Genomic DNA, 12,049 nt, shown 5'->3' on the forward strand with positions numbered 1-12,049 from the left:
ATATAACCTATTGAAGCTGTCACCATTCACAATTAAGAAGTACAACGCAGTGGTATTTGGCTATTATTGGTTTATAACAGGTAAGATATTATGCAGGTGGATGCAGGATCACACAGGTAAGTAGACCACTAGATAGATGCAACAACAAACTGCTGAAGAGTGGATGAGATCCAGGCCTCTTATACTGCAGGTCGATTAGATGTGAATTGGAAAGGAACCAGGAGTCCCACCAGCCAAAGACGGCAAGGTCACGCCCAGGTAGGACTGACAAACACACAGAAGAGAAGGGGAGAGACATGACAGAAAAATAAAACGTAACTACTTGCTAGTAGTTGGAAATAACTGCAAACGTGGCACTGTTCATCTTTATTCTTTCAGATCCATTAAAGAAGTCCAGCCATAGAGAGCAGCTTTTCCATCCCTCTGCTCCTGTACGAAGTTGAGTCAGTTATTGGTTGGGATCCTCCGAATCTTCATAGTCACAGCTTTTATGCCATGAGGGACCCCGTTCTGTCTCCATGTGTCCCACAGGATGCTGGTCCTTTGGTTGGACTCTGTGTCCTCCGGGGAGCCGTTCAGATTGGCCAGGCCACACTGGTTAAACCACCATCCTGTTTGGTTGTGCAGTGCGCTGCAGCTCTCCACGGTGCGGTTACCGAGGGAACAGGATGGGTTACAGCCGTCGTTGTCCACGTCTGAGGCGCTGAAGGGGGCTGTGTCCTGGTTCTGCTCTTGCTCATAGCCACGAAACGCGTCACCTGCAAACACAACAATACCAATGGTAAGTCACAACATTGCCTTTCTGTTCGTTCTTTGACACCTCTGGACTTATGCAGAACTTTTTTCTTGTCTTATTCTTCCAATACTAACAATATTTAAGTAAGTATGTAAGTATGTAAGTATGTAAGTAAGTAAGTAAGTAAGTAAGTGCTTTATTTGTCATTGTACAACCCTACAATGAAAGTGTGTTAAGGTGTTCGTCCTGAGCCGCTCCAACTGACCATTGCGAGCCAACCTAACCTGCATGTTTTTGGAGTCAGGGAAACTGTAGCGCTCAGAGGAAACCTGGCTGCTTCTCCTTTGAAATGGTGCACCACCTCTTGTGTTTGTCTCTGTTTCAGAGCGTGGTGTCTCGTACTGGTCAGCTCCTCCTCCTTCCTCCTGCGCAGCTCCCTCCACTCCACAACAGTCTTTCACCATCTTCTCATTTTTCCCTTCCTTGTTTCCTGTAGCTCCTCTTGTGAAGCCTCCACTGTGCTGCAGGTGGGGGGGCTCTTGGTGCCTCTTCAGTGTTTCAGAAGAAGAAATGTGTAGGACTTTAATGTCTATAGCTCACTAGCTGTTTCTTTCTTTTAAAAAAACCCCTGCTTTCTTCAGGACCTTTATGGACTCTCTGCATTTAAAAAAATCGCAGAACCCCACAGAAACATGATGAAGACGTGCAAAAGCATCCAGCCAAACAGGGTGAGACACAGAAACTACAGACAACGGCAAAGAACACAGCTGTACCAAGGCAGAGGGAAGTGGCTGCTTGTTTCCGCATCACCATATTTCAGTTTACTTTACTTTACTCTGAGAGTGAATGGTGTAGCCTACATCTACTGTATGTGTGTCTCAATCACGATATTCTGTCTCAAGCCCACATGTAGATGGACACTGGTACTTTACTGCCAATTGATCCGAAATTTAAATAAGAAATTTGAACAGAACAGAAAAAATACCTTGATGGCAATAGTGTGGCATACCTGCGCTGCCTGCATATCGTCCCAAGTGTATTCCATAGAATTGTGTTTCATTGTCCAAGTGAAAGTCGTCATATGAGGCGTATGAAGTGACGTCATCTTGGGAGACGAGGGCGATGTGAAGCTGGAAACGAGTTTCCTTTTGGCTCACAATCTGAAAGACCTTCTTTAAACCTAACCAATGCTCTCCTACAACAGAGACACACATTTGTTGGAGCTAAAATACAGCATAAGAAATATTTTTTAGAATGTGTCATAAACAGAGAAACAGAAGTGATGTCTTGGCTAAAAGGCAGCATCACAATTACAATGGATATAAAATATCATAGTTCTTTAACCTGGAAGATGTCCAAAGCCATCACTGTAATCAATCCAGGATCGCTTAAAATCAGTCAGTCCATCACTTCGCCTCTGCATCACTGTCCAGCCACCTCCCATGTAATCCATCTCGCAGAAAACCTGCAGGAAACAATGCAAAATGATGAATTAGGTTAATCAATTGAAGGACGAGATGGTGCTTACCTCAAAAGAAGAGTCAGTGTTTTCTGGGTGAACGATGTAAATGCCACTTGGGATTTTGGGCACAACTGCGATTAGGTTATCCTTTATGTCGCTACAGTCGCGCCCTGAACAAAACAACTGTTTATTATTCAGACCAAATCATGTTCTTACATTGTACAAATAAACATAAATTGAACTAAGATCAGTGAAACAGTAGTATACATTTCAAAATATATTGTCAATCCTGAGAAAAAAATTCTCAATCCGATGCTCAATAACAATTTTGATACAACGGCGCAAAGACATATTAGGCTAGTAGGTACATAGTAGTGCTATAGTGAACTCCTCTCTTTACTATGTCTGTAGGTTCTAAAATTATATGAAGCCAGCATGACTCGCTGCGCCCTTAGCATGTCGTAAAGTAATCCAAAAACACCGTCAATAATAAAATCCATGGAGTCACGAAGTGCAGTTAAAAACTCTTTAGTGAGAAAAAACATACATTACATGACAGACAGACAGGGGATTACAAAAAAGGGGTAGCAGTGGTCTAAAAACTGTTTGGCTCCATTCTGTGCCATCCCCACCAATGCGACACTGTGCGGCGTCATGATATAGCGACACCTATAGCCTAACCAAACAAAATGACAAAAAATCAATTACCAAATACCAAAATTAAGAAAAGTAAATAAACCAAAATAACCATAAAGTTACCAAGCAAAATAATTATGTCTTAAACTGATAAACTATATTTACAGAACAAAACATAATTTAGGCTCCTACATTACCGGCCCCTAATTGTTAGCAAGTTTACGTAACAATTACCAACAGATTAATTCGTTAAAGGGAGCCTCAAACATAGATGGTTCAAGGAGTCTAATCAGGTTATGGAACTATGTCTCTTCAGCTTCTTGTAGTAGACACAGCTTTGTCACTGGCCGCAACAGCTCAGAGGTTTTGGTTCTGACTTTGACTTGACGGACGAGACTTTTTCTGTCGGGAAAAGTCTCTACCACTCTTCCAAGTGGCCATGAGTTTCTGGGTGAGCTCTCATCCACGATCATCACTATATCTCCCACGTGAAGATTTCTTCCAGTTGTGGACCACCTCTGGCGTTCCTGTAGCTGTGTGAGGTATTCTTTACACCAGCGCTTCCAGAAGATATCTGCCAGGTACTGGACTTGTTTCCATCTTCTCCTGGCATATTGATCCTCCTTATTGAAAACACCAGGGGGCAACGATGGTTTAGTTTTGAGCAAAAGCAAGTGATTAGGCGTTAGGGCCTCCAAATCATGCAAATCTGAAGAAGCTCTTGTAATAGGTCTGCTGTTAATGACCGCTTCTGCTTCACATAACAGCGTATGTAGGCCTTCTTCTTCCAAAACTTGCTCTTTCAATGTCACATTCAGTATCTTTCTTACAGAGCGTATCAATCGTTCCCAGCAGCCACCATGGTGCGAGCCTGCTGGTGGGTTGAAATGCCATGCAACTCCCTTTTGTTGCAGATTTTTTGCAATTTGGCTGCTGTTCCATTGCTGAATAGCTTGTTTCAACTCCGCATCCGCTGCTTTCAGGTTGGTGCCATTGTCAGAGTACATCTCCTTCACTTGTCCTCGTCTTGCAGCAAACCTCCTTATTGCATTTGGAAATATTTCACAATTTCTGTTTCAGCTTCATCCAAATCAGCATAAGTCAAATCAACTCCTTTGAATTTTGATTTCGCATCCATCATTTTGTGATCATTATTTGAAGTCAACATTTCCTTTCTTTTCATCCTCAGCTCCATCAACAGCGTTTTCAGCTTGAGAAACCAAGCAACAGCTCGCTTCAACTTGATCCAGGAAGAAAAATGAAGCATTAACTTGTCTGTCGCATTGCTGAGTTGTACCTGAACCGTGTGTATTTGAGCCACTCTCTTCACCTCCAGGTCTTCACAAACCAAAACTGTGGGATCTGGATTGGTGGGCCACAGATCAGGTGACTGGAGAATAAAGTTCGGTCCAGACAGCCAATTTTCACTCTGCAGGAAGGCCTCTGTTGTGAGCCCTCTGGAGGCACAATCTGCAGGGTTAGAGATGGAATTCACATACCTCCACTGACACGGTTGTGAGTGATGCAGAATGGCTGTAACACGGTTCGCCACAAAGGTTTTGAATCTTGACGTTTCACTGTTCAAGTACTTAATGACTGCTGTACTGTCAGACCAAAATATTGAGTCTTTTAGCTCCAACTCCAGCTCCTTTCTCAACAGCGTGTCCATCTTCACTGCCACTGTAGCAGCTGTGAGCTCCAACCTTGGGATAGTGGGCGTTTTCAGAGGTGCGACTCTGGCTCTGGCCATCAGCAGAGTGGACTGTGCATCACCAGTGTCATTGTGCAGCACCAGGTAGCTTGTCGTGCCATAAGCATCTTCACTCGCATCAGCAAAATGGTGAAGCTGTGCAGAGACTGGTTTACCAAAGTGCTTAGTTTTGATGCATCTGGCCACTCCAAATCCTTCCAGCAACTTGAGGCCAGAAAGCCACCTTTTCCAACTTTTGATGATGTTATCTGGTAGCTCTTCATCCCAGGAATATTTCAGACGACACAACTCCTGAAGAAGTCTCTTCGCTGGTAAAATGACAGGAGCGAGCAAACCCAGTGGATCAAAAATGGAACTAACCAGGGAAAGCAATCCTCTTCTGGTGTGCGGACGCTCTTTGAGATTGAGTTTGAACTTGAACTGATCCATTTCAGCACACCACTGTATTCCCAGAGCTCTCTCCACTGGTAGACAATCTTTGTCCAAATCCAAATCTTGAAATCCAGTAGCTCGTTCATTTACTGGTATTGTATTGAGCAGTGTTCGGCTGTTACTGGACCACTTTGTCAGCTTGAAGCCTCCTTTTGCCAGCATTTCGATCAGAGCAGCAGCAAGTAAAACAGCACTGTCTTCATCCTTGACGGACTTAATACAGTCATCCACATAAAAGTTCTTGAAGACTGTTTTTGTTGCTTCTTGGCCGAACTCAGCTCCAAAATCAGTTGCACATTTTTGCATTGCAAAAGTAGCTACACTTGGTGATGACGTAGCTCCAAAAATGTGTACCAACATCTTGTGATCCACCAGCTCTTTACTGTAATCGCCATGAGGCCACCAGAGAAATCTGAGGAGGTCTGTATCACCATCACTCACTCGTACTTGATAAAACATGGCCTCCACATCAGCCATCATGGCAACAATCTCCTGACGAAATCTCAAAAGCACTCCAACTAATGAGCTTGTCAGATCTGGTCCTTGCAGTAGTTCTTGATTCAGAGATGTTCCTTGAAAACTGGCTCCAGAATCAAAGACAACGCGCAGCTTTTGTTTAACAGGATGTCTGACTCCGTGATGAGGTAAGTACCATTTTCGACCAGCAGATGTTGCATTTTCAGCGTTTGTTATCTCCTCTGCATAGCCTTTCTCCAAAATGTTGTCCATAAATGCCACATATTCCTTGTAGTAGCTGTCATCTTTGGAAAATCTTCTCTTTAGATTCAGTGCACGTTGCTCTGCCACTGATCGATTTTTTGGCATTTGCAGAAATTCATTTTTGATTGGGAGACAAACACTGTAATGTCCATTTTTCAGCTCTGCAGATCGAGACACCATGGAAATAAACTGATGATCATCCTTTGACATCTCAAGCTCCTCAGTTTGTCCAGCATCAGGAAAGTCCTGTTTAAACTGAAGCTGCCATAACTCATCCAACCTGGCAACTGAAATCCTGTTTACAGTCACTTTAGTCCATGTATCATCCTGTTTGGTCTCTCCTCCACCTCGCAGCGGCCCGTTTATTGTCCAGCCTAGTATTGTCCTCACAGCGTATGGTCCGTTATCCACACTTTTTACCACTTGAAGTGGTTCCATAGCTTTGGGTACATTTGCTCCGATGAGCAATCCAATGTTGGCTTGGATAACAGGGATTTTCACTTCTTTCAGGTGGGACCAATTATTCACATCTTCTTGGCGAGGGATGTTCTCTTTGCTTACTGGAATCGACCTTTGTGAGTAAACTTCAGACAACTGGATGAAGTGCTCACTATCCAAACTGCTGATTTCCAGTCCGTTCACAATACAAGTGTTCACAACAGATTCTCTTCCCATTGTCCTGAGCAAAATACTTGTGTTATGTCCATTCATATTCAGTTCATTTATCAGTGACTCTGTGGCAAAAGTAGCTGTGCTTCCTGGATCCAGAAATGCATAGGTATTTACTACTTTAGTCCCTTTTACAGCTTTCACACACACCGGCACAATAGAGAGTGTGCAGTCTTCTTTACCGGCCCCTGTGTGACGATGAGTCTCCATAGTCTGTACCAGAGCACTTGACACTGTTTGCTGCTCATGGTTTTCATTTGTAGATTGTGATTCTTTTGGTTTAAAATTCATATGCAGCAAAGTTGGGTGTGGTCCTGAACACTCTTGACAAGTTGCCTTTTCTTTACAACTATTGCCCATATGTCCGTGTTTCAAACAAGCAAAACATAAACCTCTGCGTCTCAAAAAGTCAATTTTTTCTTTGTGCGACTTGGCTTTGAGCTTCCTACAGACAGCAAGACTGTGATGCTCTCCTTTACAGTAAGCACAAGGTTTAGCATTTGCATCCACAGGTATGTATGACACTTTCTGATGTTGTATTTGTATTTGGCTTGTTTTGTAATAAAATCGACAAAATCCTTAAATTTGACTCTTCTTTTTGTTCTTTCTTGTAAGTCACATGCACATTTTCTCCAAGTTTCTTTAAGTTTGTAAGGAACTTTGCTTACCAGCAACTTGATGTTTGTAGTGTTGTCCAAATCTTCCAGGTAAGTGATATCTGACATGGCATTGGAACATCCAGTGAGAAACAGCGCAAAAGAGTGTAGTGCAGCGCCATCTTCTGACCTAATTGTTGGCCAGTCCATTATTTCTTTCATATAGGCATCTGCAATTTTAAAATCGTCTCCAAAAAACTCTTTTAGCAAAGTCTTTGCCTTAGTATATCCAGCTGTCGGCTCCATATGAATACAGCTTTTTACCAGTTCATGTGGTTGACCACTGGTGTATTGCAAAAGAAACTGCAATCGGTCGCATGCATCACTTGTGCGGCCCTCAATGCTGTGTTCAATAGATCTGATGAAGGTCTGAAATTGAAGTGGGTCACCGCTAAAAGTTGAAATTTTTATTTCAGGAAGTAGAGTAGCCTTGTGATTTTTCACCAAATAGTCAGTAACACTGGCCTGTTGATTTATGGCTTTGCACAAGCTGTCAAAGGCTGGCCCGTCAGCTAATTCCAGGTTAAGGGCTGTTGAGGCTCTTGGTGGCATGACTGTTGGCAGTGGTGTTTTGTTTCTAGGATTGGGTGCTGATGAAACATTAGGTGCTGGCCAAACATGCCGAGATGAAAATTGGGATACAGGTGGTAGTTCTCTGTGCATGTTGTTCATTTCTGATCCAGCAGATGGCAGCGGCTGTTGCCTTTCCAATGGTTGCGCCTCTGAATAATCAATTTCCAATACATCTCCATCAGCATCGTTGTTCACACCACCATCATCATCCTCATTATCACCGCCATCACTGCTAAAGTCAGAACGAGCTTGGACGCACTGTGAGCTGTATTTTTGCAACACCTCCATTTTAGCCTCCGACTCAGCCAGTGCGGTTTGAATGTCATGCATTTCTTTCTTTGCTTTAATTTCCGCCTCAAGTCGTTTTTGATGCGTCTCAAACTCCACGGCTCTCAGCTTTTCTTGTGCCATTATTTCAGCTTGTTCTTTTTCGATAGCCAGCTTTTCCTGTAGCGCAGCAGCTTTAACTTGTAATGACGCGCGTTCCAGCTCTGCCTTTATCCTGATCGAGGATGTTGAACTACGGCTTCCATGAGATGAGCCCGAACGCCGACTTTGCGCTCCGCTCCTTGTTGACTTATTGTCCACTTGGTCAGCGCGCAAACATCTGACCTCGACCACGGGCGCTGGTGCAGGTGCCTTTGCGCCAAGCACACCCACCGCTGCGTGCTCAGTTTGTGCCGTAGGTTTCAAAACATTCTTCATCCAGTTCTCACATTTCCAAAAGTAGTCATTTATGTGCTTGTTTTTAGGTTCAAACCACGTATTTTGATCCTCCACATAATCCTCTTCGGACATATAGTTCATAAGCCCCGCATTTATTTCACAGAACTCTTGATGCAAACTGTGATAATCCACACGTACTTTGTTTTTGACAACATCTGCATTTTCATCCGTTTTCATTAATTCATCAAGGTGATTAATCATTCTTGATATTTGAGACAACTTTTGTTTGCGTGCTTTTAGGTACCTTGTTTTGTAGTCCTCCATAGCCCGCTCGGTCAACTTTATTGTCCGTTTTTCTCCAATTTGCTCCAGATCTTCCGACATTTTGATCGTTCTTTTTCCACAATAATAATCCACGAATTAGGAAGGAACGAATAATCCACAGAAATGTCCAGAATATCCACGAACACGGCTTTTATCCAAGGATTCACTCGTGCGTAATAGCCGCGCCACGGCGTGGTCCAGGTTAGCAGCAGCAAACAAAGAGAGGCTAGTGCTTCGGCGTTTTCGTCTTCAATCACCGTTTTGGCACACAAGTTCATGATCCACTTGTACTCATCTGATTGTCGGGTATTTCCACTGTCCAGTAGTCCATTTGGAGCGAGTTTTTAGACTAAATGTAGGTTCTAAAATTATATGAAGCCAGCATGACTCGCTGCGCCCTTAGCATGTCGTAAAGTAATCCAAAAACACCGTCAATAATAAAATCCATGGAGTCACGAAGTGCAGTTAAAAACTCTTTAGTGAGAAAAAACATACATTACATGACAGACAGACAGGGGATTACAAAAAAGGGGTAGCAGTGGTCTAAAAACTGTTTGGCTCCATTCTGTGCCATCCCCACCAATGCGACACTGTGCGGCGTCATGATATAGCGACACCTATAGCCTAACCAAACAAAATGACAAAAAATCAATTACCAAATACCAAAATTAAGAAAAGTAAATAAACCAAAATAACCATAAAGTTACCAAGCAAAATAATTATGTCTTAAACTGATAAACTATATTTACAGAACAAAACATAATTTAGGCTCCTACAATGTCCATGAAGGTAATCATGATTGTAAAGATCAGCTTATATTGTAATGCAATTTAAAGCAGAATGCCTTGTAGTGTTTTTATTTGACATGAAAGTTCAAATTCAGAAAACACTGCAAAATATTGATAACTTTGCAAATGACTGTCTATGGTTCAGGTACCATTTTCAGTATCAATTAATATCTATTTATTTTTTTATATTTTTTACAACCAAAATGCATAGCTCTCTTTCATTACTGACCATTTGTGTATTTAACAGGCGGTTACCGTGTGACTGCACTGGTTTCACGCTGTACATCTCCGTGTTGCTCCTCTGCACCTCAGAGCTCAGCATCTGCACTTTGGTCATCAGCTCTGTCACCTACAATGAGGACATCGCTTCAAATGTTCATCCAGAAACATGTTTTCTTTACATATTTTGGATTTGGACCTGGTTGCTGAGGATATCCAGAGCTCGCTGCTGCTCTTCCATCACATCTCTCATCAGCTTCCTTGTGCTTCGTCCAAATGCCAAAAGAGACTGCTGTAGCTGCCCTGTACATGTCTGTGGTGAGTAACCAATCAGTGACCTCACCATGGGGTAAATGTTTGATAATCTTACCACAGATTGAGTGTTTCTCGTCTCGTAGTAGTTTTACGGTGACATCACACGGGATAGAGCATGTGTCCCAGCCTTTTGCACCAACAGTGGATTTGGGGAATTTGACGGGGGCTTCATCATTTATTGTTTCTGAATGGTTAAATGAGCTACTGTTTTCTGAACCCTGGAAAAAAAAACATTACACATTAGTGAACAGGCACAGTTTTCAATTTCATATAGTTGAACAGTTGTGAAACATGCTAGTCGGAGCAACAATACAGACACAATGTTTACACTTTATATATGTAGTTGAGTAATCACTGCAACAATTTTAGAGACTTGAGTACAATTATTATTTTGGAAATACCTCTTTTTAAATGATCAATATGGGTATTTTCATACTCTGCAAATACATCACATTAGTGTAAAAGGCCCTTTCACTTTTGTAATATCTGTTCACAATATAAATGTAAATGGTAGTATAACAATGACAACAAGAATAAAACCTGGTCTCTGTGTAAGTGGAAATAACCACCATATACAACAGGCTTAAAGGAAACCAGCATATACATACATTGGAGGAGAGAAGATGACTCAAAAACAGCAGGATGAGAGAAGTAGTCCACATTATTTGTTTGAACCAATATTGACGACCGATCAAACTCCTAAAATCCGCTCAGGTCTCCTCACACAACCATGTTTCCTGGCCTTAATCTGGGAGTTTTTCCTGTTCCACTCAGCTGTTTTCACCTCTCACTCTCCACCTCCATCAGTCCCTCCTACCTCTCCCCATAAACTCTTATGACAACATCCCGTTTAGACGGGTAAAGACTCTGTGGTTACTGAAGATTTAGTGATAAAAATAAAACTGCATCTAATAGCTGAGAGTACAGATGCCATTTCTGTGGTTTAAAGTGATTCTTTTCTACTTTTATTGAGGCTTTGCAGGTTAAATGGTTGGCAGTGGCGCGCATGCCAGATGTGGCTTGTTTGTGGGAAAACTTTCTCTTACGTCTTAGCCGCAACAGACAGTGAAGGAAATGCAGCAAATCGTGTCTTGTGCTCATGTTACACAATGAGTCATACCTCCTAAAGCCTCAGACCAATTACTCCTGTTAACTGGGCAGTTAAGCACACAGCAAAGTGAAAAGCCAAAAAGAGGGTTGCGCTACATTCCTGCCAGAGTCCAGTCTGTCGCCTCCTTTGGAAAAGTTTGCAGAGGGTGCCAAAGAAAAGATTTTGTGCTGTCCTGAACATCATAAGTTTATAGGCCTGGTCAGTCAAAGGAATGTGCAGAGCACGGTGCTGCCGCCACAGGGCCCCACATCTGTACAGTGTTACACGCTCTTGTTACGCTATGACACTTATTCTACAGTATCCACTGCCAGGACTGTAGTCACATTGTGGTCATATAGTGATCTGCAATATACAGACATAACTTCTAATGCAGGTCAATAAAAACATTGTGAAAGAAAGCTCTGTATATAAGGCAACCAGAAAAGAGATCTTTCAATTAAAAAAACAAAACACAGAGATCAATAGATTTGTATAAATACGGTACTTTCTGGAGGTTTGCTTTGAAATAATTATTTGAACACAAACCAATAAATAAATAATAATAATACATTAATTCAGATACTAAAAGAGTTGCCACATGGCAAATTAATCCAGCATTCAATATCCTCCATAGACATCCATTGTCGTTATGTGTTGATCTGAAATCAAAAAATCCATAATTGCCTTGGTGAGTCCAATGACAGTAGCATACTGTATGTACTACTACTACTACTACTACTACTACTACTACTACTACCCCAACTAATCTTTCAAGTGCTCTGACAGCGCCTTCTGCTGCCACTAGATTGTCATTACATTTCATACATGCTTACATAATAAACATTTAGAAATAGTAATCGGGCAAAAATAATATTTTACAAAAATAAAATATGTGGCAATATTAATATTTTATAGTACATCACTTAGACTAGATTAACTAATGGAATTACTATCATGGACATGGATTGATTGATTGATAGATTGATTGATTGATTGATTGATTGATTGATTGATTGATTGATTGATTGATTGATTGATTGATTGATTGATTG

The 12,049-nt window shown here is 41.8% G+C and overlaps 1 protein-coding gene across 1 annotated transcript; it reads right to left on the minus strand.

Annotated features, from left to right (window-relative positions):
- Nucleotides 1–444: 444 nt before the first annotated feature.
- On the minus strand, nucleotides 445–10,569 carry angptl5 (angiopoietin-like 5; the record flags this gene model as incomplete). Its single annotated transcript, XM_079566991.1, has 8 exons — nucleotides 445–758; nucleotides 1,746–1,931; nucleotides 2,081–2,201; nucleotides 2,265–2,368; nucleotides 9,629–9,722; nucleotides 9,792–9,895; nucleotides 9,963–10,125; nucleotides 10,516–10,569. 8 exons carry the CDS (start codon nucleotides 10,567–10,569, stop codon nucleotides 445–447), a joined length of 1,140 nt encoding a protein of 379 aa, XP_079423117.1.
- Nucleotides 10,570–12,049: the final 1,480 nt, after the last annotated feature.

This window comes from Gobius niger (assembly GCF_951799975.1).
Source record: "Gobius niger genome assembly, chromosome: 11".
NCBI classification, from domain to species: Eukaryota; Metazoa; Chordata; class Actinopteri; order Gobiiformes; family Gobiidae; genus Gobius; species Gobius niger.